Source organism: Lasioglossum baleicum, chromosome 13, assembly GCF_051020765.1.
Source record: "Lasioglossum baleicum chromosome 13, iyLasBale1, whole genome shotgun sequence".
Lineage (NCBI taxonomy): Eukaryota > Metazoa > Arthropoda > Insecta > Hymenoptera > Halictidae > Lasioglossum > Lasioglossum baleicum.
The window spans coordinates 13,451,357-13,474,781 of record NC_134941.1 but is presented as its reverse complement, the minus strand read 5'-3'; the positions used below and the strand labels follow the sequence as shown (position 1 = coordinate 13,474,781).

The 23,425-nt window shown below is 47.9% G+C and overlaps 1 protein-coding gene across 15 annotated transcripts in view; it reads right to left on the bottom strand.

The window, feature by feature from the left end:
* Sei (potassium voltage-gated channel seizure) overlaps positions 1-23,425 on the bottom strand; it is a 137,526-nt gene that overhangs the window by 62,988 nt on the left and 51,113 nt on the right. For 14 of the 15 annotated variants that reach the window (XM_076437258.1, XM_076437256.1, XM_076437264.1 and 11 more), the window contains 5 exons: positions 11,408-11,591; positions 9,217-9,385; positions 7,562-7,630; positions 4,760-4,884; positions 4,600-4,680 (listed from right to left, as the gene is read on the bottom strand). In XM_076437258.1, the coding sequence (XP_076293373.1) occupies positions 4,600-4,680; positions 4,760-4,884; positions 7,562-7,630; positions 9,217-9,385; positions 11,408-11,591 (628 nt within the window). The remainder of the gene's footprint in view (positions 1-4,599; positions 4,681-4,759; positions 4,885-7,561; positions 7,631-9,216; positions 9,386-11,407; positions 11,592-23,425) is intronic. The other variant, XM_076437260.1, reaches the window with a different exon arrangement.

The following is a 23,425-nucleotide window of genomic DNA, read 5'->3' as shown; positions in this document are numbered from 1 at the left end:
AGGTAGATTTTCACGATACATCGGAAAATCATTTTTAACATGTCATCTCATCGATCTGATAGCACTGTGTCGATTTGACACCGACGGACAGATTCTGCTCATGAAACAAGAGACGGTTAATGACAGTCCATTTGAATAATTGTCGAATACCCTACACCGATGTACAAGCGAAAAATGGGAAGGTAAATCATTTTTCATGTCGCTTAATGGGTGATGCTTCCGAAGCGACAGGTCCCGGGACCAACGACCACCCATCAAGATCGTGAGGAGACAATTGATTCGAAGCTGCCGCAGCAGTTAAGAATAATTGCTGGGGAGTTTCGCGGTTCGAAAATCCTGTCGGCGGTCCTCCGGGCCGGAAACGGAAGCTTCTGGCGGACAATTGGACGTAACCGCGGCCGCCGAGGGATTTCCAATGTCAGACAGGATTGTTGCCGGCAACAATGGCCGTGCGTTTAATTCACCGTAATAGTTTCCGTAGCGACATCGTCGCCGTCATCGTCGTCGTCGTGTCATCGTCGCAATATTGTTTGAGACGGGGCTGAAAAAACAGGCGCAGTATCGGTTATCGATATCGGCGGCTTCGGGTTCGCCCCCGACGTAAATAGCTTTAGCAACGATGATGAGCTTCGCCGATTGAATGCCCGCGCGCGGAAAAGCCTCTCCCCGCCGGTCTAAATGGAATTCGGACCGGCCTCGTATTTTTTTTCACAAAGAAAATGTCGATCGGCACGGCGCGGGATTAAAACGAAGTTGCCACGGTTCACGTGCCAGCAATTCCGAGGGCACATTCTACCAGAAGAAATCCCAGTCTCTCTCTCTCGGGTGGTTTAAAAACCAGCCGAAATTGAAACTTCACCTGGTCCGACGTTCGTACAGATTCGCTCGACGAAGCGAACGTGTCTCGTGTTTCTTCGCGGGAACGAAAGATCCGACCACGAAGACCCGACGAAGTCACTTCTGTGGCTTTAAAGAACTAGACGCGACACGGATCACGCGGTTATGGAACCTGAGAGCCTTCTCTTCATCGTTCGTAAATTTTTCCCCTCGCGAAACTACAGGCGTGTATATACTCCTGTGCAGAAACTTTTCCGGAGACTCGGTTAGTAAGAAATTCTGCTTGTTCGAACGACCGCGAACCATTTCTCCCGGCGAATCGATATCCGCTTCCGATTGTTGCTCGCGAAGCTGTACTTCAAACCCGAAAATCAGCCCTGTGCTCTCTAGGTCCGCCACCTCGAGTCGAATGAAAAGTACGCGCGAAACAATGCTTTGTTAACCCGTGCAATTCCTTTGTGGAGGATAGGGAACCGTCTGACGCGCGTGTCCCGGTAAAAATCGTCGTGTTGACGTTTCTAGCGGAGGAGATCGAAAGTCAAAGCTCGAGACATTCGACTCTCCATGTTGGGACGGTCGTGTGTCGCAGCTATTTCAAACAAGAAAATTGTTTAAAAGCCGGCGCCCCTAAGCGAGACCGATCGAGGAGCCACTCGATCGAGGCTCACCCTCCACCGAGGAGAAAAACCAACGACGAGGGAGGGCGGCGAGGAACCTACGAGTGGACACTTGATCTTCGACGAGAGACCTTTGCCGCGAGCTTTTGTTCGCCCAGCCTCCGAGAGGCAAGAGCGAGCATCTCTGTCTCTCCTTCTCGCTTTGTCACCGGCTCTCGTCGACGGCCGAGGGTCATAAATTATCCGGTGTGGTCGACAACTTTTGGGAGGCTGCCACCGAGATATACGTACTATCGATTCCCGATCTCTGTATTATATTCGCGCGCACCGCGACGACGGCTTCGATTCAAAACAAATGGTCCCTGTACGCGCGGAGGCGGACAAAATATTTTTCCAGCTCGCCGGAGTGACATCTTGCAAGTCTCTCAATTTCAATTTTTGTTGAAGTCACGCGTCCAATTTTATAATAAAATAAATTCGAGGCAAAGCTGGAACGCTTTTTCTGCAGGCTCGAGAACCTCTGTTCGTTTGTTCGCTCGCCCGAGTAACATGTTGCAACTCTCTTAATTTCATTTTTTGTTGCTGAAGTGACGCGTCCAATTTTATAATCAAATAAATTCGAGGCAAAGCTGGAACCCTCTTTTTGCAGGTTCGCAAACCTCGGTTCGGTTGTTATTCGGCGAGTTCAACGGCTGCAGCCGCGTCCGCAATATATTTTTCTAGCTCGTCCGAGTAACACGTTGCAAGTCTCTTAATTGCATTTTTTGTTGCCGAAGTGACGCGTCCACTTTTATAATAAAATAAATTCGATGCGAAACCAGAATCCTCTTTTTGCAAGCCCGAGAACTTCGGTTCGTTTGTTATTCGGCCGGTTCGACGGCTGCAGCCGCGTCCGACGCCCCGAAATAGATCTTCGGGATTACTGTTGTCTCTAGAGGTTGCGGGGGCGTGAAACTGCTCGCCCCGATATCGGAAAACCGTTCCACGGAGCTCCGTAAACAATGTAACAACGTGGACCCGTTACAGCGCCGCGGAACACCCGGCGATTCGTAGAAATCCTGCGCTGCAGGAGTATTCCCGCCCACTAAACTGCGGCGCAGACTGATCGGCGCCACTCAGGGCCGTATTACGACCCGGTGTCACGATAATCCTCGTAATTCTTCCGCGAGAGTGTCAGACGCTTGTACGCTGTCGAGCAAAAACATGCAACGCGAAAAATTCCAGTTTCGAGCGTTTCTTTGCAGAAATCTTTGGTATGTCTGACATGTTTCTTGCTGTTCCACTGGATCTGGTACGAGGCGGATATCTGACGATATTTTGTGTTGCAATTTCTTTGAACTACACCGTAGTATGCAGTAGAATTAACTCAACAAAAACATCCTGTAAACAGCAGCCAAGTTCGTTAGCTTAGAAATACCTCTTGCAATACTGAAAGAAGCGTTTGTAAAAATTAGTTTAAAAGAACGCTACTTAATTTTCAAAGAGTTACATGGAGGGCTAAATTATTCAAACTTGCCCGCTACCTAACACCTTTTATGGCCATTGGTTTAAAAAGTAACCAAGGCCAAGTTTGAATAATTTAGCCCTCCACGTAACTCTTTAAAAATTAAATAGCGTTCTTTTAAACTAATTTTTACAAACGCTTTTTTCAGTATTGAACGATTAAAAATTCTGACGAGTTTTTTCGTAGTCGCAGTGGAACAGCGTGCAATAAGTCGGACGGGGAGCGAGGAACACGGTTAATTCTTTTTTCGGCGGTCGAATCTAATCGGTACTAAATAACCTGTAGTGTAGCGGAAAGAGATTGCAACGGGAAAAAATTGGCAGATGTCTCCATCGTTCCGGATTCAGTGGAATAACAGGAAATATGTCAGGCACATCGAATGACCTACATCAAATCCCCCTCTCCCGCGAAAGACGATATTTCTCTTCAGAATCCCTGGTCCCTGTTTATATACGATCCACTCTCGACAGCGTCCCAGCAGGTTTTCTATAAATTCAGTAGAATAGCCTAGCATGTATCAGACACGTTACAAACGTCCAACAGTTTGTCCTCCGGACAACGAATTTCCCCCTCGAATAAAAGCTTCTATTTCCGGACAAATATGTCCGGGCAGGCTACACAATCGACAAGATCCTGTGAAGCGAGGAGCACAGCTCGCGATAGGTCAGACGGTAAAGCCGAGTGATATTAAAATGCGACTCCATCGTAAAGATAACATTCTGTTTTGGGCGAGGTTGAGTCGGAAATCAAGATCAAAGATATCAAGTCAAGGTACACGGTTTCCGTGATCAGCAGTAAAAGGTGCCGTCTACCGGAGAAGCTTATGGTCCCAAAGGGAATACATAAAACGAACGAACAGTAGAATAGGACTCCGCGAAACGAGCATTCTTGAGCCATGCACGAGGAATAATTTACGAGCAGCGTGTTCGAACGTTTCCTAGGATTTCCGTAGAATGGCGAACTTCCGCGGGATGTTCTTCGATATTTAATATTTACCATCGAACGTGAAGAGCTAATCAAATGTCCGCGAGCTTCCGTTCGGCTCGCCCGGCTTTATTAAAAGCTAAACACGTTTTCCCCTCGGGTGGTCGGTTAATCGAAATTGATAAAGTTCAGGAAGAAAACTTAAATCCCTCCTTTCGTCTTCGGTACGAGCCGTAATTGCTCCGGCAGAGATTGCGTTATGAAGCCATCCCCGCTCTCCGAGGAACGAAAGAGAAAACGACCAGAAGAATTTCCGATACTTCGACCGGAAAACAGCTTCTCTAACATTACACTATTAAAAGTTCGACTCTTCCCCCCGTGAAATCGTTGCATTCTGTCTTCCGAGTTCGGAAGTGGCTCGTCCTTTGCATAAAGATTCTTCGGCGGAGTTCGCCATGAGCCACCGGATGTGCCGCCAGTAGTATAACTCTCGAAAAAATACTCGTGTCTACCTCGAGGGGATGGAAACTTCCGGAAGAAAAGTTCGCGAAACTTTTCAAATTCATTTTATCGATTAGTAACTTCTCGGAAATCTTGTATCGATAGCTTGATTAGAAATTATAAAATTTTTTACTTTCGGAGTAGTCAGCACATTTTTTTTACGAGGACTATGGCGTTTAAGACAACATGCAGAAAGTTTGGAGCGTCGTGGCTTACCTGTGCTACTTTTTCGCCCATGTTCGACGCGTGCATGGCCCCCTGGAAGTATTTCGCCGATCCATTGTCCTGCAAGGAGAACTGAAACAGAATAAAGGAGGGAAATCAGCTAGGAAATGAATCGATTCGATAAATCGACGAGAGATGAGAGTACACTCACTTTGTGTTTGATGGAATCCGGTCCCACCTGGCTGAGCGACGGCGACTTCCGGTCCTTGGACGTCCGCCATTTCTGCAAGTCACTTTCGGACACGACGCCGGGAAAGATTTTCGAATGTTTAGTTGCTAGAAACACAAACGCTCGCGTCAAAAAGGATTTCGATTCGCCGTGTCGCTGCTCGATGACTTTCGTTAACCTAGTTATTTATTACAAGAACTATACGTGTGAAATACAGGCTCGATCAAGTAACAAAACTATTCAACTCATGTCTCCCAAACAAAATGAAATCGCATCGAACAACGTGATTAACCTGGCGCACTAACGCGTGTACGCGAGCTATTAATTCGGTTCTCAGTTCTCGAAAAAAAGCGAGCTCGAGGCGTAAAACAAAAGAAAATCGTTCGGCTCGACGGCTAATTAATTAAGAAAACTATTCTTCAACAAACGTAATAAGAGTCGCAGGATTACAATCGCCTGGAGAAACGTGTACGATGGTACAACACCAATTAACAATTTACACACGCACTAATCTAATTAAGAGTACAAAATACATATGTGTCTATGGACTCTTGTCTGTGTGTGTGTGTGTGTATTGTGTGGTGAAGAAGCTAAGATATACAGTAAGGAGCATAACTGATTCAACACTTTAAATCAGAATGACCTTTTTATGAATGGACCAAACGATTTCAATTTATCTGTAAGGCTAGAAGAATTAGTTCAGTAAATAACGACTAAAAAATATTTTGAAAAAATGCATTTGGTCGGAATTGTGAAAACAAATAGTAAAAATTGATGTTTACTACTTCTTTAGCTGAGCCAATTTCGAAAATTTAAAAGATGTGTTTGGTCAACTGGTATAAATGATATACGCTCCGGAAATTTCATTGAAATTGGTTAATTGGTTGACGAGTTATAACGATCGAAAGTGGTAAAAATTGCAATTTTGCCAGATTATCAAGATTTACCATTTTTGATTGTTTATAACTCGTAAACCAATTAACCAATTTAAATTAAATTTTCAGAACATACATCATTTAAACACATCTTTTAAATTTTCGTCATTGGCACATTAAAAATCAATTTTGACTATTTTTTTCGCAATTCTGACCAAATGCATTTTTTCAAAATATTTTTTAGACGTCATTTACTAAACTAATTCTTCTAGCCTTACAGAGAAATTGAAGTCGTTCGGTCCATTCATAAAAAAGTTATTCTGATTTAAAGTGTGTTGAATCAATTATGCTCGTTAGTGTAGATATCGAGTCTAATCGATGTACGGAAAAAGGAATAAAATTCACCAACAAAAGGCTGATTACTCTGGAGAACTGTGTAACTATTTTAACAAATGGCTGCCAATAATCAGAGAGCCTACGGACGTATAGAGTGAACAAAAAAAGTAGTCAAGAAACCAACCAACGGATCAACCGAGCCTATATCTCCGATCTAGAAGCGTTAAAGTAGTGTGTCGTTAACAAGTTAGTCAATTCGCACTAGGAAGCTGCATACCTGTGAAAGAAAGATTGTTTAAATGTTTTTTGCAAAGACCGTGTAAGTTAATTCGTCAACAGATATATGTAGACTTGTATTATATGTAGTATAGAGAGAATTATTATTTAGAAACTTTTACATCCGTGTACGTCGTATCCAGATACATACCACAGAACAAAACTAAAACAAGGAGAGCGTACAAATGGGGGAGTCGGTATTTGATGATGATTTGTACAATGATGCTGTTCTGTCTGAGAATCCGACCGAGATTTGGACCGATTCCAGGGGATCGACGAGGAACCGAAGATCAAGAACGATCTTTTGATCCGAGACGCAAAGTAGGAGCCGTGTTTTGCGGTCAGCCGGACTTGACTCGTGCACAGAAGCGGTAACAACGTTCGCCCACCAAATTGTATTTGAAAATTTGTGATTATTCTTGGTTTAGTTATTTCATAAAAATTCTTACAGATTTTTACTTTCTCGAAGAAGTGTAAATCAATTAATGTATAGGGACCATGACGTCAGGCAGTGATTTTTAGGAGTGACATTTAATTAAGGGTTGAAAGGGGAGAGGAATCTCTCGTGATTCTTCAGCCCTGTTTCCATCAGTCTCATTGAAGGGCTTGGCTTATTGAGGACAATTTTTTTATGACGGGGGTGGACGAGGGATGAAACGACTTCCGGTGCGCAGAGTACAAAATGGCTGACCGAGCGATGCTACGGTGCTCGTTTTGTAAATAATACGGTAGAGATGTACGAGACAGATGAAGGCAGAGTTGAGCGAAAAGTGATTCGATCACCCCGATTAGTAGATCGAGGACTTCTTCTTCTTACTTCAAAGAATTCTTTGATTAATGAAGTAGAGAGGTGAAGAACAATCACGTAATCGGATCACGATTTGCTCAACGGTGGACAAGGAGAAATAGAAAGAAAGGTGGGTGGGACAGACAAAGAGAGAGTGAGAGAGAGAGAGACGCGTTCGAAGATCCCGAGGATGAGAGAAGAAGAGCGAGAGACAGACAGACAGGGGAGACTGAAGACGAGTAAACAGGTATCATATATAGGTAGTATGGAGGCATTAAATATTTATATATTTATATTTATATATAAAAAAAAGTCCAAGTAAAAAGAAACAGGCCTATGGAAGCTCAATCGGACAACGGTTCGTTATCTTTGGTAAGCTCATGACCAAAAAAAGTAAGCTCGCAAGCGCTTGGTAAGTTGTGAAAGGGGTGCAAACTCGCCGGCGCTCGGTCGGTTAAAAGAGAAAACCAAAGGGGGAGCAGCTGGTTGGCTGCTCCGTTCCTGTTTTACCTTCGGTGAGATTATCGACTGTCGCTGGCCGTCGCTCGAGAGTGACGTGTTCGCTCCCTCGGCCCGCTACTAAAATACGTTTCTATGGTTTGACTTTTTGGTGAGAAACAACATCCCGCAACGGCCCGCAACCGCCACCGATAGGCTACGGTTACGGTTACGGTCGCGGTTAAGGCCTGATAGCACACACGGGGTTCTCGGACGTACGCGCGTAGGGTATGCCTGGAGACAGGGGAGGTGACCGACGGGGAACGGAGACGAGATCACGTTCCCGAGGCTCCCAGGCTTCCAGGGGTTGTTCCGAAGGGTTGCGGCACCGGTAAACTGGCGCCAGCTCGCGTCCAATCCGCGAAACAACTCTACGCGCGCGCCCCGTTCGATTTTCGAGCCTCCCTCTCGTCGACAGATAGCGACGCGACACGTTTTCGACGCTGCTTCAACTCCGCAGGGGTGGTCGACACCCCTCCGTGCGATTCTGAAACACTGAACCGAAAATGTAGGACAAAGCTTCCTTGCTGGACCCTCTGGTCTCGAGGAGACTTCAAAATGAATTTTATTTGCTTTATTAATTAAAGCAAATTCTATTAAGATCTGCAAAACTTTGTCTTTTCCATTTCTGTATTGTTAAATAAGATCTCTTGCGATTTTATCACTCAACTTAAAGGAAGAGAGTGTTCTTGTCATTGATTTCCGCGTCCAAGTAGGTGGAGCAATTTGGAAAAGCAACTTCGGTGATTTGTGCGCGTTTGTTGTAGATATTGTTACGAATTATTGATTATAGCGGCGGGCTTCGGTAACGATGACCGGAGAGCCAGCGCGTACAGATACGCTAACGATGCAAATGGGTTAATCGATTGCGTTTACGGTACGCGTACCCGTTCAAACAGGATTTGTCAAACGATATTTTTTGGAAAATGGAATGATGGATCTTTATCGTGCACATTTTCGGCGCAGTTTTTCGCTCGCGCTCGGAAAAGCGACCAAGCAAAACCGCACGTCAGGGAAAGAAAGCGTAGACGGGAGGTCGTGTAAAGCGGCGAGGCGTTCACCACGATCTATCGATTATCAGGTACGAGAACCGATTCGATCGGAGAGCATTCATCATTATCGATAACCGCGGCGCACGAAAGCATCGGCGAGGGACACGTGGCGGTCGCTATCTGTCAACATTCGCGACACGAAATATCGCATGCGACAGCATTATGCTCCGCGTCGTCGATCGCAATTACGGGGGGGCTGTGGAACACGCGTACGTAGAATAGGTGTCGTGGAGAGGGAGGGGGGGGGACACGCCGGAAGGGGGAGCGTAGATCTCGAAGGATCGAGACACGGCTGATCCTGGATCCTCGGGAACGAGGCGATCCCGTCTCTCGTCCTTGTTCGATCGCGAAACGAAAGAGAGTGACCACACCGAGAGGCAAAATGCAACAAACTAATTACACGTACCGGCCATTAAAAAAGGAACAGAGAGAAAAAAAAGGTAACAGAGAGATAGAAAACGAAACGAACAAAATCGCCGTTCCACAGAGAAAAGCTCGAGCTAAAGTACACGTCAATAGGCAACCCACGAAATACCGAGTACACGAGAAAACAGAAGGTAAAAAAAGACGAGCGAACGAGCAACACGGTGAACGATCGGCTAGTTGGCTACTTACAGACGCTGCAGGTCAGGCTGCGACACGGCGTCCTCGATTCCGGTTTCACCGTCTTCCTGGAGATCGCGTCCAGGCTCGCCGCGTGCGAAACGCTCCGGGAAGGACCACCCTCCGCGCCCCCGCCGCCGGGAAAATGGCCGCCCTCCCAAATCCCCGATTTTTGGGAGACCTGGAACCGAAAGCAACAATTCCGCTTGACCAGCTGTATCTCGTACGAAAGTGTTGAACGACATTTTTCGAGAAGTGGAATAATAGGTACACTCCGCGACAAAACTATTGGGTTGGCAAATAAGTTCGTTCGGTTTTTTACAGTGGAATAAATCACAAAAACCAAACGAACTTATTTGCCAACGTAATATAAGACACCTGCGATTTTAGCTAATATTTTATTAACCTTCCGTCGGGCGCAACCGATCTGAGAGGCACAGCGCGATCATTTAGTATCTGGAAAACACAAGCGACTCGGTCACCCCCATCCTTGGGGTGGGCCCAAAAGAACGGCCCTACGAGTATAGACGGCACCAAGTGCACTATTTCCCTAACAGCAGTTGTATAAATGAACTTAATTAGGTGTTTATCAGGTTTCTTGAATGTATCTCGTCAAGCATATTGCGCCCGAACGAATTTTTTCGTAAAAGTTTTCGTTATTAATCCAAAGAATCAACTGAAGTACATACATTTCCATAGCGGCAATGTTGTTAAAATAGATTGAAAAAGTTTCATTAAAATTTGTAATTTTTGATAAAATAAGGTGCCTCCGATACTTCGTAGAACTGTAGAATATACTTCTATACATATAATGTAAACAAAATAACACTATGAATGAAGGAAGGCAAAACTCAAGACTTACATAGAATTTTCATCGAATTTCGCACATGTCGTATAGTTTTGTCGCGGAGTGTAGGCTTTGGCCAGACATGGTGCAGTATCCTTCATTAAATGGCTAATTATCGTTTCTGACAATGGTTTCTGGAAGTTTCTTCCGATCGACTTCGTGTTTCGCGAGTGTCTGAATGCTTCAGGGCGTCAGGGGAGGTACGTGAACACACAGCGAGCTACCCTTGACTCGGACTTCCGTTTCACGTGACAGCCGGCTGGAATATCGTTAGCATCGCGTACACTCCTACGACACAGGATCGATACCGGACGTGTTTTGAAGCGAGTGCACGCGATCAGGCTGAATTTACCGAGGGCTCGAGGGGTGGGACGTTCCGCGTTCGGGGTTGAGGGCATGGTTTAAGGCTAAGGCTTGTTGACGGGAGAGCCCCGGCATTGTTCGACGCGGCGCGCAGGGAGACTCGAGACGCTGTACCGACAACGATTTATCGTTAGCCCGTTTCCTCGAAATTAAAAAAGGAAAAAAAAACAGAAGCGTATTATTTTATCGGCGGCCTCTCCGTTTCAAGACCCTTTTCTCCTGCATTTAACGCTTTGACTGTTAACCGTGCAAGGGTAGGTTTAATAACAGCGCCCGCTGCTCGGCGCAACCTCGCCCTTGCACGCCTCCGTTTCGATTTTTCCATTTCGCTTCTGCTCATAATCTTCAATTTTATCGCCGGCACTTTCTGCGCCCCGTGAGAACGCTTCGATCCCTTCCCCGCTTATTAACCCATTTGCGTCGTAAGGAAGAACGAAGAATAATGCTCTCCTGGCCAATTTTTTCATTATGTTAGGTAAGAAGAGGCGGAAGACATATTGACATTTCGTTTTTCCTATAATGATCGCTAATCGTGCAAATGGGTTGAAAACGTAATGAAGCAGATATTTCGAGTAGATTCGAGGGTCAAGACGATGTGAAATTAGGTACGAGTCGATCGATCGAAGCTTTTCAAAGTCGTCTGGACCGGGGAGTAGTCGAAGCTGGACAGTCGCGCTGGAAATGGACAATTTCGGATACGATCCGGTGATTCTATTAGCTCGGCTCGATGCCGCGGCCAGCATCCATTACGCTCGATCATCGAGGTTGCTAGGGTAATTGAAACGGATGGAAGGAGCGGCCGTCACAGCTGGATTAATCCCCGATATCCGGAACGTGTCTGTAGTGACTTTAATCGTGTGAATTAACTGTCGTTCGATCCGTCTTAGCGCCGCGACACGTTCCTCCCGTCGGATCGAACACCGCAACGCTCGGATAAGTCGCGCTTAGGCTTCCACCAACGGTGTGTCCTTTTATTTCTGGTATAATACTTACGTCGCTGACACCCTCGGGACTGGCGATCGGCGCGGTGGTGCTGGGCTGTGCAACGTTTGCGGTCGCTGCAGACGTTGCACCGATGTTGCTCCCAGCTGGCGGGTGAGGGAGAGGCGGCGGGGGCGTACCAGTCCTTCCAGGACCCCAAGATTCCATCATCGTGGGTGAACCACATGTTAGTGGGCTGGAAAATATAGAAAGTCGGTTTCCATTAGACACGGACGAGAACGGCCGTGGCCGATCGACCAACGGCAAACGAAACTGGAACCGCCTCTTCCGATATATCGAGAACTACCGTCGCTACCCACAACTGCGACCCTCGAGGCCCGATAAGAAAACTATTCTTTGTTTCTCTTGCCTCGTCTCTCTGGATGTTCAATCATTAATCACTCGGCTATTTTTATTCTTTCCACACGGCACAATTTTACCGAGTTGAGTGCAAAATGTAATCAGACTGTGAAAATAGAATCCTCTTAATCTAGTAGACTATTTTATTAGGACGTGTTCTTGTACTGAGTATAGTAAAAAATTCTGAATGAGGTCAGAATTATTTTCTCAAGGGAACCGACATTAAAATGTCAGATGCCGAGTATACAAATGCGGCCAGGGTTTCTTTAGCCGGAAAAAATACAAGTTTGCATGGTTCGTTAAATACAAGTCTGCAACTTTCGTTCGCGCGGGGGTGAAGAAATCGTGGTTTACGAGACTTTAGAACCTGCAATCGCTGGAATCCAGGAGCGTATAGCCTCGGCGATTCGTCGCACGTACCCCCCATCGATCGATCCCGGCTCGTAAAAGATCAACATTCATCTCGCGCCGGTGCGAAATGAAAAAGTCTGCGAGATATTTCGCGAGATCCCTCGTTCGTCGTCTCTTTATTCGATAAACGTCGCAGCGACGACGACACAATTTCCGTTTACAGGAGTGTACGCGTGCTAGCCTGGCGAGGTTAGGCGAGGCTAGGCGAGGAGGCGTGTCGTCGATAATCGAAACCGACGGACCGGGCCGGGCCGGCCAGCTTAATCCTGGAAATGGCCGCGCAAAAGTGTTCGGGAGCGCGATGAATCGTGGAAATCCTAAGATTATGGCAATGGTCGATACGGAACAGAGGTCAGACTTGGCGAGTGAAGTGTGTCAGTGTTAGGTCAGACTTGCCAATCGATAGAGAGAAGCTGACGAGCACCGCGTCGCGACGCGATACACGGAAACGTGGCGCGCGTGCCGACCAGCCGCTAAATCGTCGCATGTTTTTATCAAACAATGGGAAAAATGCCTGTCAAATCTCTATGCGACAGTCGACGTCCGCTTCGGCACACTTCCGGCACCGCTGCACTGCTTTTTACGAAACCCGATGCAATTCGACGCGTTCTCTCGGTTCGCCCAACCTTTTCTTCTGTGCGGACTCCAGCTGTTCGGTGTAGATGCAGGTGGGATTTCCTGTTGTGTGTGCGAGCAATTTCGACGCGTGAATGTCGACGCATACAACTTCCACGCGTGCAACACGAACGCATACAACTTCGACGCGTGCGACATGAACGTACACAACTTCCAAGCGTGCCACATAGACGTACACAACTGCTACGCGTGCAACATGAACATATACAACTTCGACGCGTGCAACACGGAAACAAACAACCTCAACGCGTGAAACGATCACACGTACAAGTATGACGCGCGCTACTTGTCGCGTAGGAAGTCGCGAGCAGGAAATCCCACGTTTTGTTAACCTCGAGGGTGTAAAACCACCCCCGCAGCCGGGTTGTGTTTTATGGATCGGAGCTCGAGGAGTTCGCTGGGACGTTCTCGGAGTGCACGTGAGAAATGGTCCCCGAGATCTCTCTCTCTCTGTGCTTGTTTATCGCGAAATTTCGTAAACTTCCTGTTTTTCCGGTGGGACCACCCTCTCTCCACCCCGTGAACCACCCTTCTACCGGAGATTTCAATACCCTTACGAACTTCCGGAGACACGAATGGCCCGCGAACGCGACGCCTCGTAAATTGTCCAGAGATCGTTGGACAATTTCCGATATTAGCCGCACGCTCGCGCGCCGATGACGTACGCGCGTCCAAGATCCGGTTCGCGCCGTGGAAAATAGAGGAAAAAAAAATGCCGGCTCATATAGATCGATAGGCAATTTCTCGCAAGAACGGCGAGCGTTTGCCGCAACATTTGCCAGCCAGGCCGCGGACGCTAACGAAAGGCGTCCATGGTAATTGGGCATAAAAAAAAACGCTGCCCGCTGTGCAGCCGGCTGACACCGACGCGGCCACTGTCCTGGACAGGCCCCGGATTTGTAATTACGAGCTTGTGGCCAAGATTGAAAAGAGCTTCCGACTCGGAGCAACCGGTTTGTGATCGCTGGATTTTGTGCGCCTGCTCTGCGAATATCGAGACGAATAAAAATTGTATCCTTCTTTTAATTATCCTATTAAGTTGAAACTAATGCATTGATGTCCTTAAATATTTTCAACACATGTCCACTGCTTTAAAAAATACGTTCCCAGTTTTGTTATAAATGCATAAAATCCGCAGTCTACTCATAACAGTAATCAATGAGAGAAATTCATTTCGATCGCTCATAACAATTATTGATGAAGGAAATTTGTGCTAGTTATTATTAAACAGCACAACTTTCAAATGGTAGACAATAAATTATTTCATAAATTTCTTATTCTTAAACTGAATTGCTACAATCAAAATTTAATGTGACAAACAAACAGATTTTGTGTTGTTCTTATAATTCTGTTGATTCGTCTTGTTGTACGAAACCTTCCCAATGAATTTCACAGGTTTCCTCCATCCGAAAAAGAGTAGACAACTCACTAAATAAGCAACCAAAATGAATTTGCTCATCAATAATTATTATGAACAAGTGAAAAGAAATTCGATCATCCAAAACTGTTATGAAAACTTTAAATTTGATGTTTCAAGCATGAACAAAGATGTCGACGCCACATCAATTTTTAAGTTGGCAATGCAGAGATCCCCGGTCCCACCACCCAAAATTCAAACGTGGTGAAATTCACGCTATCGTGTCGAGTCCGTAAATTAGGACATTCAAATGCACACCTGCGATAAGTTTAGTAAACTGAGAATGATGTTGTTGCAACGTTCTGTAGGTCGATTACGACTCGGCTGTTCTGTGTATTACTGGGCCATTTTCATCTTGAATGCAGAAAAATCCCGCGGACTGCTCAGAGCGTTAAGCTGCTCGAGCGGTGGAATGAATTTGCCGCGGCTCGTTTCGGAGCAATCTTCCCAAAAATACGGCTAGGCTAGTGGAGCGGGCGCTAATCCTGCGGGTCGGCGAGAGGTATGTTCAATTTGCCGGAAATTCCGGCGGCTCGGATGAAATTTCATATAGTTCTGAGCGGCTCGGCTCGCGAAGGGACACACGGGGGAGACGTTGTATTGGGCGTGTTAGGGTGGCGACAAGTTCACGGCGGTTTCGTTTGGACGGTTTCCAACGATTCCCGGAGCGCGTAATGAGAATTTCCCTGGCCGTTACGCGACTCGACCGAACACAGCTCTCTCTCTCTCTCTCTCTCCCTGGTCGCGATACGTCCATCGACGCGCATATATCAACCAAGGAACAAATCAACCCCATTCTCATGAGCTTTCGCGGCTCGGCGAGGTCGCGCCATGCGCCAGTCCGTCTCCGAACGGCCATTTGTATGCATCGAAGTGTCGGCAACGGCACGTTCGTTATTTCGTTAGATCAAGTAGCTGGGCGGACGTTCGCCGACAACCGGATTCCATCCACCAGCAACAGAAGAACCAACCGGAGAACAAAAAAAAAAACACAACACCGAGATTGATCGGAATACTCCCACGCTCCTATACACCCCTTCACTCGCTGCTGGCCTCTTTGTCTTCCTCGCTGTCCGTCTAGCCATCGAATTAGTATTCTTTCCGGGAACAAAGCTACCCGATTGCCTCTCGTTCCTCACCAAAAGAACAATCTCGCTGATTGGATCGCGCCAACGGCTCTCTGCACCTTAAACGATCCGTCGATCACTTTAATAAACCTCCGTACAGGCTACTAAAGACTCCGTGGAACCTACTTTCTTAACCATTTTATTCAGGCCAACTATTATTTTGTTTCAAAAATGTCATCAATGTCCCTGTCAAGAAATCGCAGGCCCAATTTCTCGATTCGCACGCTCGGCGAAGGGGTTGAAGCGCGAGCTCGCGATCGCTTCGTAACCCGCGGTGAAATTATCGACGTTTACCGCGGCCGGACAGCCCTGACATCGATTCCCCGGCGCGGCGTGTTGACAGAATGATTTCGTAATACAAATAGATCCACATAATGGACTGCCGTTTTTTTCTCCGTCCCCTCCTCCGGCCCCTTGTCGCCGTTTCCCGCTCTCCTTTCGCCGGGCTGGCAACATTACCTTGCGGCGTTGCACGCTATTGCCGCGGGCTGGGTTCAAGGAATTTACATGCCTAAAAACTGGTAAACTGCTGTCCTGCATTTGCATGTGACCACGCTGGTTTAATATGATTCATTATCGCGTGCAGCCAGGCGTGAGAGAGAGAAAGAGAGTTCATCGTTTTTGGCAAGCGTGCCGCGAACCAGCTCGCGAGAATTTCGCGCGGGAAAACCAAATGGCAAAGTTCAGTTCGAAATCCCGCGATCCTTTCAGCAGGACAGATCGTTCTCGCTTTTTCCATGTTTTCCTTGGGCGCCGCCGGTTCGATCGCGTGGATCGCGCCGCTGGTTACCGTTAAATATTCATAATCTTATTCAGCGAGCGTTTCGTTCGAAGAATAGCTAATGAATCGCCGTTTTCTCACGCCATCGCGAACGCTCTGTAAAAACACCGCTTTCCACCGGCCTCGTGCGAACCCGTGTGTCCACTGAAAATACCGTTCCCTCCGAGCAAAGTGAAATTCGGTTGATCGTTGCTCAGCCGTTCGACCGTTATAATCGCGGAAACGTAATTTCTGCGAGACGAGTAACAATGCCGGTTAACGCGACGCCGCTCGGTACCGGACATTCATTCACCGTGGCGTTATATGAAATCGATGGCTGGCCTGTTACCGCGACAATTCAGATGCGAGGAGATACGATTTCCCGGCGGGAAATATTTTTTATTGACGGGACACGAGAGCGAATACAGTCGCGGCAGCTGCTTGATCATCGAGAGAACTCGTCGATGAAATTACTTTGACCCGGTAAAGTCGCAGCCGCAATTTCTTGTTAATTGCAGCCCGAACGAAATGTAACTCGGCCCTCCTCCGCATCGGCTAGTGCGTGCGAGCACGCGAAGGCCTCTCAAAACAACTGCACACTCGGCTCGATAGGCAACTGGCACGTTCCATTTCGCGTTGTCGTTGTTGCTCCTCCGATTTCAGCCGAACCTGCGATTGAAATGTCTGGGATCGCGAGAAACCGCGAGCTCAAATGAACACCCTTGCATGTTTCGTGCTTTAATGTTAACTCTTTGCAGTCGGAACTATCTTAACTTGAAAATCAAACATTTCTTTCAACCTAGAATAATTCTATTGTGTATGATTTTTTTTATTTTATTGATATAAAATTGGTATATAACATCTCGTACGATAATTGCGTTTATCCGATCGAGCTTACAGAAATGTTGCAGAGGCGAGAGTCATCGGATTCTCGGGATTGCAAGGTTCGCGGAATTATTACCGGGAAATGGATAAATTCAGTCACTTCGGTGGCCGAGGTATCAAAGGGTAGTTTAGTAATATGTGTGTACGCGGGCACGAGTAAATAGCCAGGATTCCGGCGAATGATCGCCGCGGTCTGGCCTCCAATTTACAGCGGGTTCCGTGGAAGTTGGTGGCGTTGCCGATAAATACCGCGATCCCCGAGCATCCCTTTGTCACCGTTGTCTCAAGTTGAACGCGACGCGGCGGAGTGCAGAGGGGTTGCGTGCACGCGAGTGGCTCACCCTGAAATAGTCAGCGCGTCGCCTTGAAACGCGTTGCCTGCCTTCTCGGACGGTTTCCGGTCTCGCACGCATCCGCTGTCTAGCTATCGATCACCGTCGACGTGTCATTCATTTTTCCTCCGGCCGGCGGCGGTGGTCGCGTCGGCCAGAGGGCCTTCAACGGTTTGCACGCTAGTTGCTCGCGTTTCGTGATCGCGTTCATGTTCGTCTTCGGCGTCCGCACGGAGAATATTGGAATTACTCGGTCGAAGGGCGGCGCGATGGCCGACCGCAAGCGGTTTCGCTCCCGGGATCCGTCGCCGCTATTGCATCCCGTTATACGTATAACTCCGCCAGAAACTCGTACGCGCAACTATGTTAAACATTTCTTCTTGTCTCGCCTCGAGAGAGTGAATAGCCTTAACGAACTGATCGATAAGCGAACTCGCTCGCTCTCTCTGTTCTCCGCGAAAACGCCCGCAGCGTTAGCGGCAAGTAGAACGATCGAACACTTTTCGAACCGGCCAAATATTCCACTCCTACTCGTTCTCAATCGCTTTGCTCGAAAATTGGAGAATTAATAACACTGGAAATAAATTTCCAAAACATTTCATTGACACTCTCGTGCACTCCGTGGACCCTCCAACGCGTTTTGAATGATTAACCCGGAAGCTCCGGAGTAATTACGACAATTGGTTTCCAAAAATCCCTCTCGACCGAATCTCGGAAGACCGTCCACGCCTCGAGAGCACTCCGAGACGAATCCCCGTTCTCGCAGTCGAAGAAAAACATTGGACTCGCACTCGAAGCACTCCGTCGACCCGCCCACGCGTTTCCAATTACTTCCCTAAGAGCTTTAGAATAACAACGACGACTCCCCAGTTCGAAAATCCTCTCGGGACCAATCTCGGAGGACAGTGCACGACTCGAGAACACTCCTCAGCCGAATACCACTAGTTCGATCGAAGGAAAATGAAAGTTCACCGACGACACGCCTCTGCGTCGACGCTGTCCGTCGAAATTCTAGCAGAAAGACCAGAATTAAGGCTCGGTTTGGTCGAGACTGGTCTGGCAGCCGTTCTGCTCGGCCAGCGTTCGACTCGCGTTCGTCTCGATCGTGATTGCGGCGAGTTAACGAGCCGGTCGTCGTTTATTTCGACGAGCGAGCGTCGCGTGCCGGCCGCGACCGGCTGAAAACGTGTATTAATCGGCCGGTGCTCGGCTCCATTTCCGGTCCAGCGACATCCGGGCTGCCTCGACACGCGGCACTCCACACTCCCGGCACTCTACACTCTCCGCACTAAACAGCAGGTCGTCGATGCATCGTTTCCGGTCGCGCGAGCCGGTTCCGAGCTAGCATGATGGTCACGCACGGTCTTCGACGCGAGATTGAGATCTCCGAGCTCGAACGAGAAACTCAGCCTTCATTCAGCCTCCGCTCGTTTTTATTCGTGATGGTTCATTCACCGGCCTGTTTTTATTCACGCGAGAGCTCCGCCTTCCCGTCCTCGCCTTCCTCTCTGTCTTTTCACGATCGCTGAAAGAGACCGCTCTATGCAAGGCAACCCCTTTTAGATTTCTGAAAGCAGTGCACGGTGGACGAGGCTTGATGCCCTTTACGACGACTCGGTTAAATGGACATCGTTGCTGTGTTGCTTGGCTTAACGTGTTCCAACCGGCCGAGATTCTACGGCTCAAAGGAGCCAGCGCTGCGATCACAGGCGATGGAAACAATCGCCTCGTTCCTCTGCACGCTTAATACCATTTCCGCGAGACACGCGTCGGAATTGCCTCTGTCGACCTCTCTTTATTTAACCGCGTCTCCCGTGGTAATTGTTCTTCCCCCGAGGAAACGCGAGGCATGAGAAAACTTCAGTGGGGAACGCTTGGCTGCAAGGAGAAACGACCGGCAATGGTCAGACACCTAAGACGAAATTTAAGATAATTGTTCGTTGGAATCCAGCGTTCCGGATCCATCCGAAGATGCTGCCCGTCAAATAAATCAACAAAGCTGCCTTAGTATTTGAAATTTCACGCGCCCCAATTTTAAAATATTCCAAATTTTTAGCGCCACGAAGGAAACACTTCGTATTAGTAATAAAGATCCCAACAAAAACATCCTGTAAACAGGAGCCAACTTCCTATGGCCGTAAAAGTTGTCAGATCAAACAAAATATGGTCAAGTTCGTTAGCTTAGAAATACCTCTTGCAATACTGAAAAAAGCGTTTGTAAAAATTAGTTTAAAAGAACGCTATTTAATTTTAGAAGAGTTACATGGATGGCTAAATTATTCAAACTTGGCCGCTACCTAACACCTTTTATGTCCATTGGTTTAAAAAGTAATAGCCAAGTTGTGCATTACCGTGCACCTAGATACACGAAATATCTCGTCCGTAGCATTGTACGACAAATCATGGTGACGATATATCTCGTCCACGATAGTGAAAGGGTTAAACCTTTCACTTCCTCTAAGTAGCAAGGAGCCAGAGAAGTTATCGAAAGAAAAGCACGAGACCTCAGAGCGACGGCGAAGGAATTTCGTGTCGCTAACACGAAGAGCTCGGGGAACCTCGTTTCAGTCAAAGTTCAAACGAACAATGCACCGGGAATGGCGTAAACGTTGACGGAGCGAGGAGAGAGGGGGTGAGGCGGCCACAACAAGACGCGTTTCTGTTCTTTCCGAGTAGCCTTGTCGCATTCACCTGGCCGTTTCTCAATCCCCGTGCTATTCTCTCCCCGCGTTGCGTGTTAACGTGCCTCACCTTGAAGTGCGCAGTAAAACCGGGACATTCCTCTTTGTCACCGTGGAGAGCCCAAGAAACCCGAAGAGAGAGAGAGAGAGAGAGCTTCTCGGATTAATCAGAGATCTGCTTACGAACCAACTTTCGTCGGCCCGAAAGTTCGATGGAACCGCTCTGCCGACCAGGTACAATTAACTTGCCCAACGATTGTTCTCCGCCAACAACGAACGACGCCGCGATTGGCCGTCTTCGCGTCGGCGTCCGACAATCATCGGATTCCGTCAGAGATTGCAATGGCTCCGGGGCTTTTCCATTTTACCAACCAACTCGCGGAATAAGTAAATCCGATTTGGAACTTATTCACGCCTATGTGTACTTGGGTATACATTCTTTATAAACGAAGAAGAATCTAGCAGGACTTTTTTCCAGCATGTGCCTTGAAGTTAGACGATTGTTTATCAAAGCATGTGCCTTGCGATGGAGATGATTGCGTACGTATTTACAGAAGTAGAGTACAGATGGAGTATATACGACTAAATTGTCGTCAAAAGGGCCAAGGCTTCAGCAATTACGCGGAACCTTTTTAAAAGTGAATATAAACTGCAGCGAATTTGAGAAACTATGACGAGTGTTGTTTGGTTAGCTCGTGTTTCGTTGAATAAATCGCTGCGATTTCGAGGTAGTTTTCTGGTTGCCGGTAGCGAACGTGTTAACAATCATCTGGGGGTGATACGGATCTTGATGCGGACTGAGCTTTCAGCCCCGAAAGTCTCTCGATCTCGACAAGTTGTTCGAAATTTGTCACGGCCCTTTTTCCTCCTCCGTCTTAGATCGGTATCTGCGGCTGGTTGGAATTGCCGTCGCGTGTCCCCGACTGGAAAAGTTTCGCTGCGGCCTGGCGGCGGCAGCGTGTTGTGTTCGTCAGAATTTCCAAGGTATCCGTCATCGTCGCGCAACTTTCTGATCGCTTAGCCCCCCGTCGTTGCTCGCGTGCCGACACCGTACTGCTTCACCTTGACGAGAGCAAAGAGAAAGAGAGAAAAAGAGAGAACTTGTACAAGCACCGTCCTCACCGAGAACAACCATACCACCATGCCTACTGTCTCCAGCAGTTCCTGTTTGCCACCAAGGTCGCAACCGCGATCGCATTAGTCTCTGTCGCTCCTCGTGCTTCCCGGTTCCGGGGATTGTTTATGTCGCTGGGGATCCTCTCGCGTGCGAACCTACCTCTCGACCATAAACGTCTGCCGCCTGATCCATTCCGGGACTCGTCCTCCTGACGAAGTGCCGCAAGAATAGACAGAGCTACGAGAATTCGGGGGAATCGAAGGACGGAGCCACCTCCTCTACAAATATTTCTGCCTCGACACAGAAGGGCAAATCCGACTTTTGCCTTCTCTGCGAAACTGATCCCACGCGGAAGCTGCAATCTTTCTTCCTCGCTGGGAATATAAAGAAGCTCCCTCGCGGAGAGCTGAAAGAAACATAATTGTTTTTCTGCGGAGAGAAAGAAACGGTCTCTTTCGCGGAGAAAAAGCAGCCCTCTCGCGAAGAAAGAGGAGCAACTCGCGGAGAAACGAAAGAAAAGAGGTAAACCCCGTCTCGTGGAGAATTGAAAGAACGAACCAGCTGTTTCGCGGAGAATTGAGAAAAAGAGGTTGACGCTCGCGCGGAGATTCGGGAGGAAAGAATTATCTTGCTCATAGCGATTTAAAGCAACAAGGTATCCGTCTTGCGGAGAATTGAAAGAGCAAACTAGCTGTTTCAAGGAGAATTCAGAAAAAAAGTTTGACTCTGTTGAAAGAATTATCTTGCTCATGGAGATTTAAAGTAACGGAGTATCTGTCTCGCGTGGGATCGAAAGAAAGGAAGCCGTCCATCCAGCAGATTCAACGGCAATCTAGAAATAGCTGATAAAAGAAGAAAGCAGCCGTGTTTCGTGGCTCTCTGTCTCTCACTCTTTTATCGTGAATTGCTGTTTACGCGGCACGTGTACCAGCGTGTTCCCATTAAGCTCGATTAGGTCGATCAATTGGCTCGCCTCGGGTCAGCGATAATTTTGAATGCTCGCCCCATAGCGTCGACGCGACGCGACGGTAAAACTGTGAAAACCGAAGGGGGTGCGAAATGCAGTCGTCGCGAGATCGCACGGGGCTATCCGTTTGAATCGAACCCGATTAGATCGACATTCTGCGCGGCGCGGCGGTGCTTTCGCGCGCTGCCCGGTCAAACGATATACACGGTTCGCGTATTGCATATTCATTACCGTTACACAATGTTCGTACACTCTCCGAAGAACGCGTCGATCGAGGAACGACCGTTGAAAAATCATTATTTATTCAGTTAACGATCAGCGCACAGAGGGGGATCAAGATTATCGTGGGACGCGATAATAGAGAGCTCGGCGATCAGCGGGGAAGATTGTCGATCCGTTGAAACCGTGTCACCGAGGAACACGATGGATAATCCCGGACTTTCCTCGGTTCCTTCTCCGGCGATAGTTGCCCGGAAATATAAGTCGCATTTGTCTCCGAGATCGAGCCCGACGGGAAGCTACGAGGGGGTCAGCTGCCTTTTATCGGAAATACCGTCGAAAACATATTTTTCCGCGAGTTACCGAGGCAGATCGCCGTCGACGTAAACTCCGGCTTGCAGCGCGGGCAAATATGACCGATACCCCGCCTACGGAACCACGGATACTAAGTAACCGAAGAAAGACCAACCAATTTTCACCGGAACAGCGGTATCGTGTTTAAGCTTCGACACAATTCGACCGGGAGACAAAGAAACTTAGTGGCTGACACATTTAGCAAACACAACGCGGTAGTATCGCCGCGAAATAGGTCAGCAACTGTTCCAGAGGGTAGACCGGAGGCATCTCGACCGTCGTTTTCCTTCCAACGACGATATAATCCTTGGGAGACAACCTTCCTATGGCCCGAACTAGCCCTACCGTGCTCTCTTGCTGACATTGTTCAAATTAACACACCAGTCTGACCATTTCCAGCCGTTTCTACTTGCAGTGCGAGCAAAGACGCGCGCCAGAAACTTCGAGGATCATTTCTCCCGAGAAGAGAGCCAGCTTTGGATGAATTTTCCGTGTCGAAAAGTTCCGTCCAATGATCGATAGTCGGACACGGCCGAGGAAACGGGGTCGCGGCAAGGGAAGAGGAAATATTTCGGCGAGTTAAGCCGACAGATTTATTGATCGAATCCCCTGGTGAAATTAGAAACTACTTCGGGCTCCTCGGCGTTGAACTTGCAATGATCAACGGCAGCGAGAAGGCCCGCGGAAAGTTTAAGAAGCGTCCGGGAAGCGATAAAAGCCGATCGGAAAAGATAACGGTGTTCGAGAGATCGGTCGCGAGATTG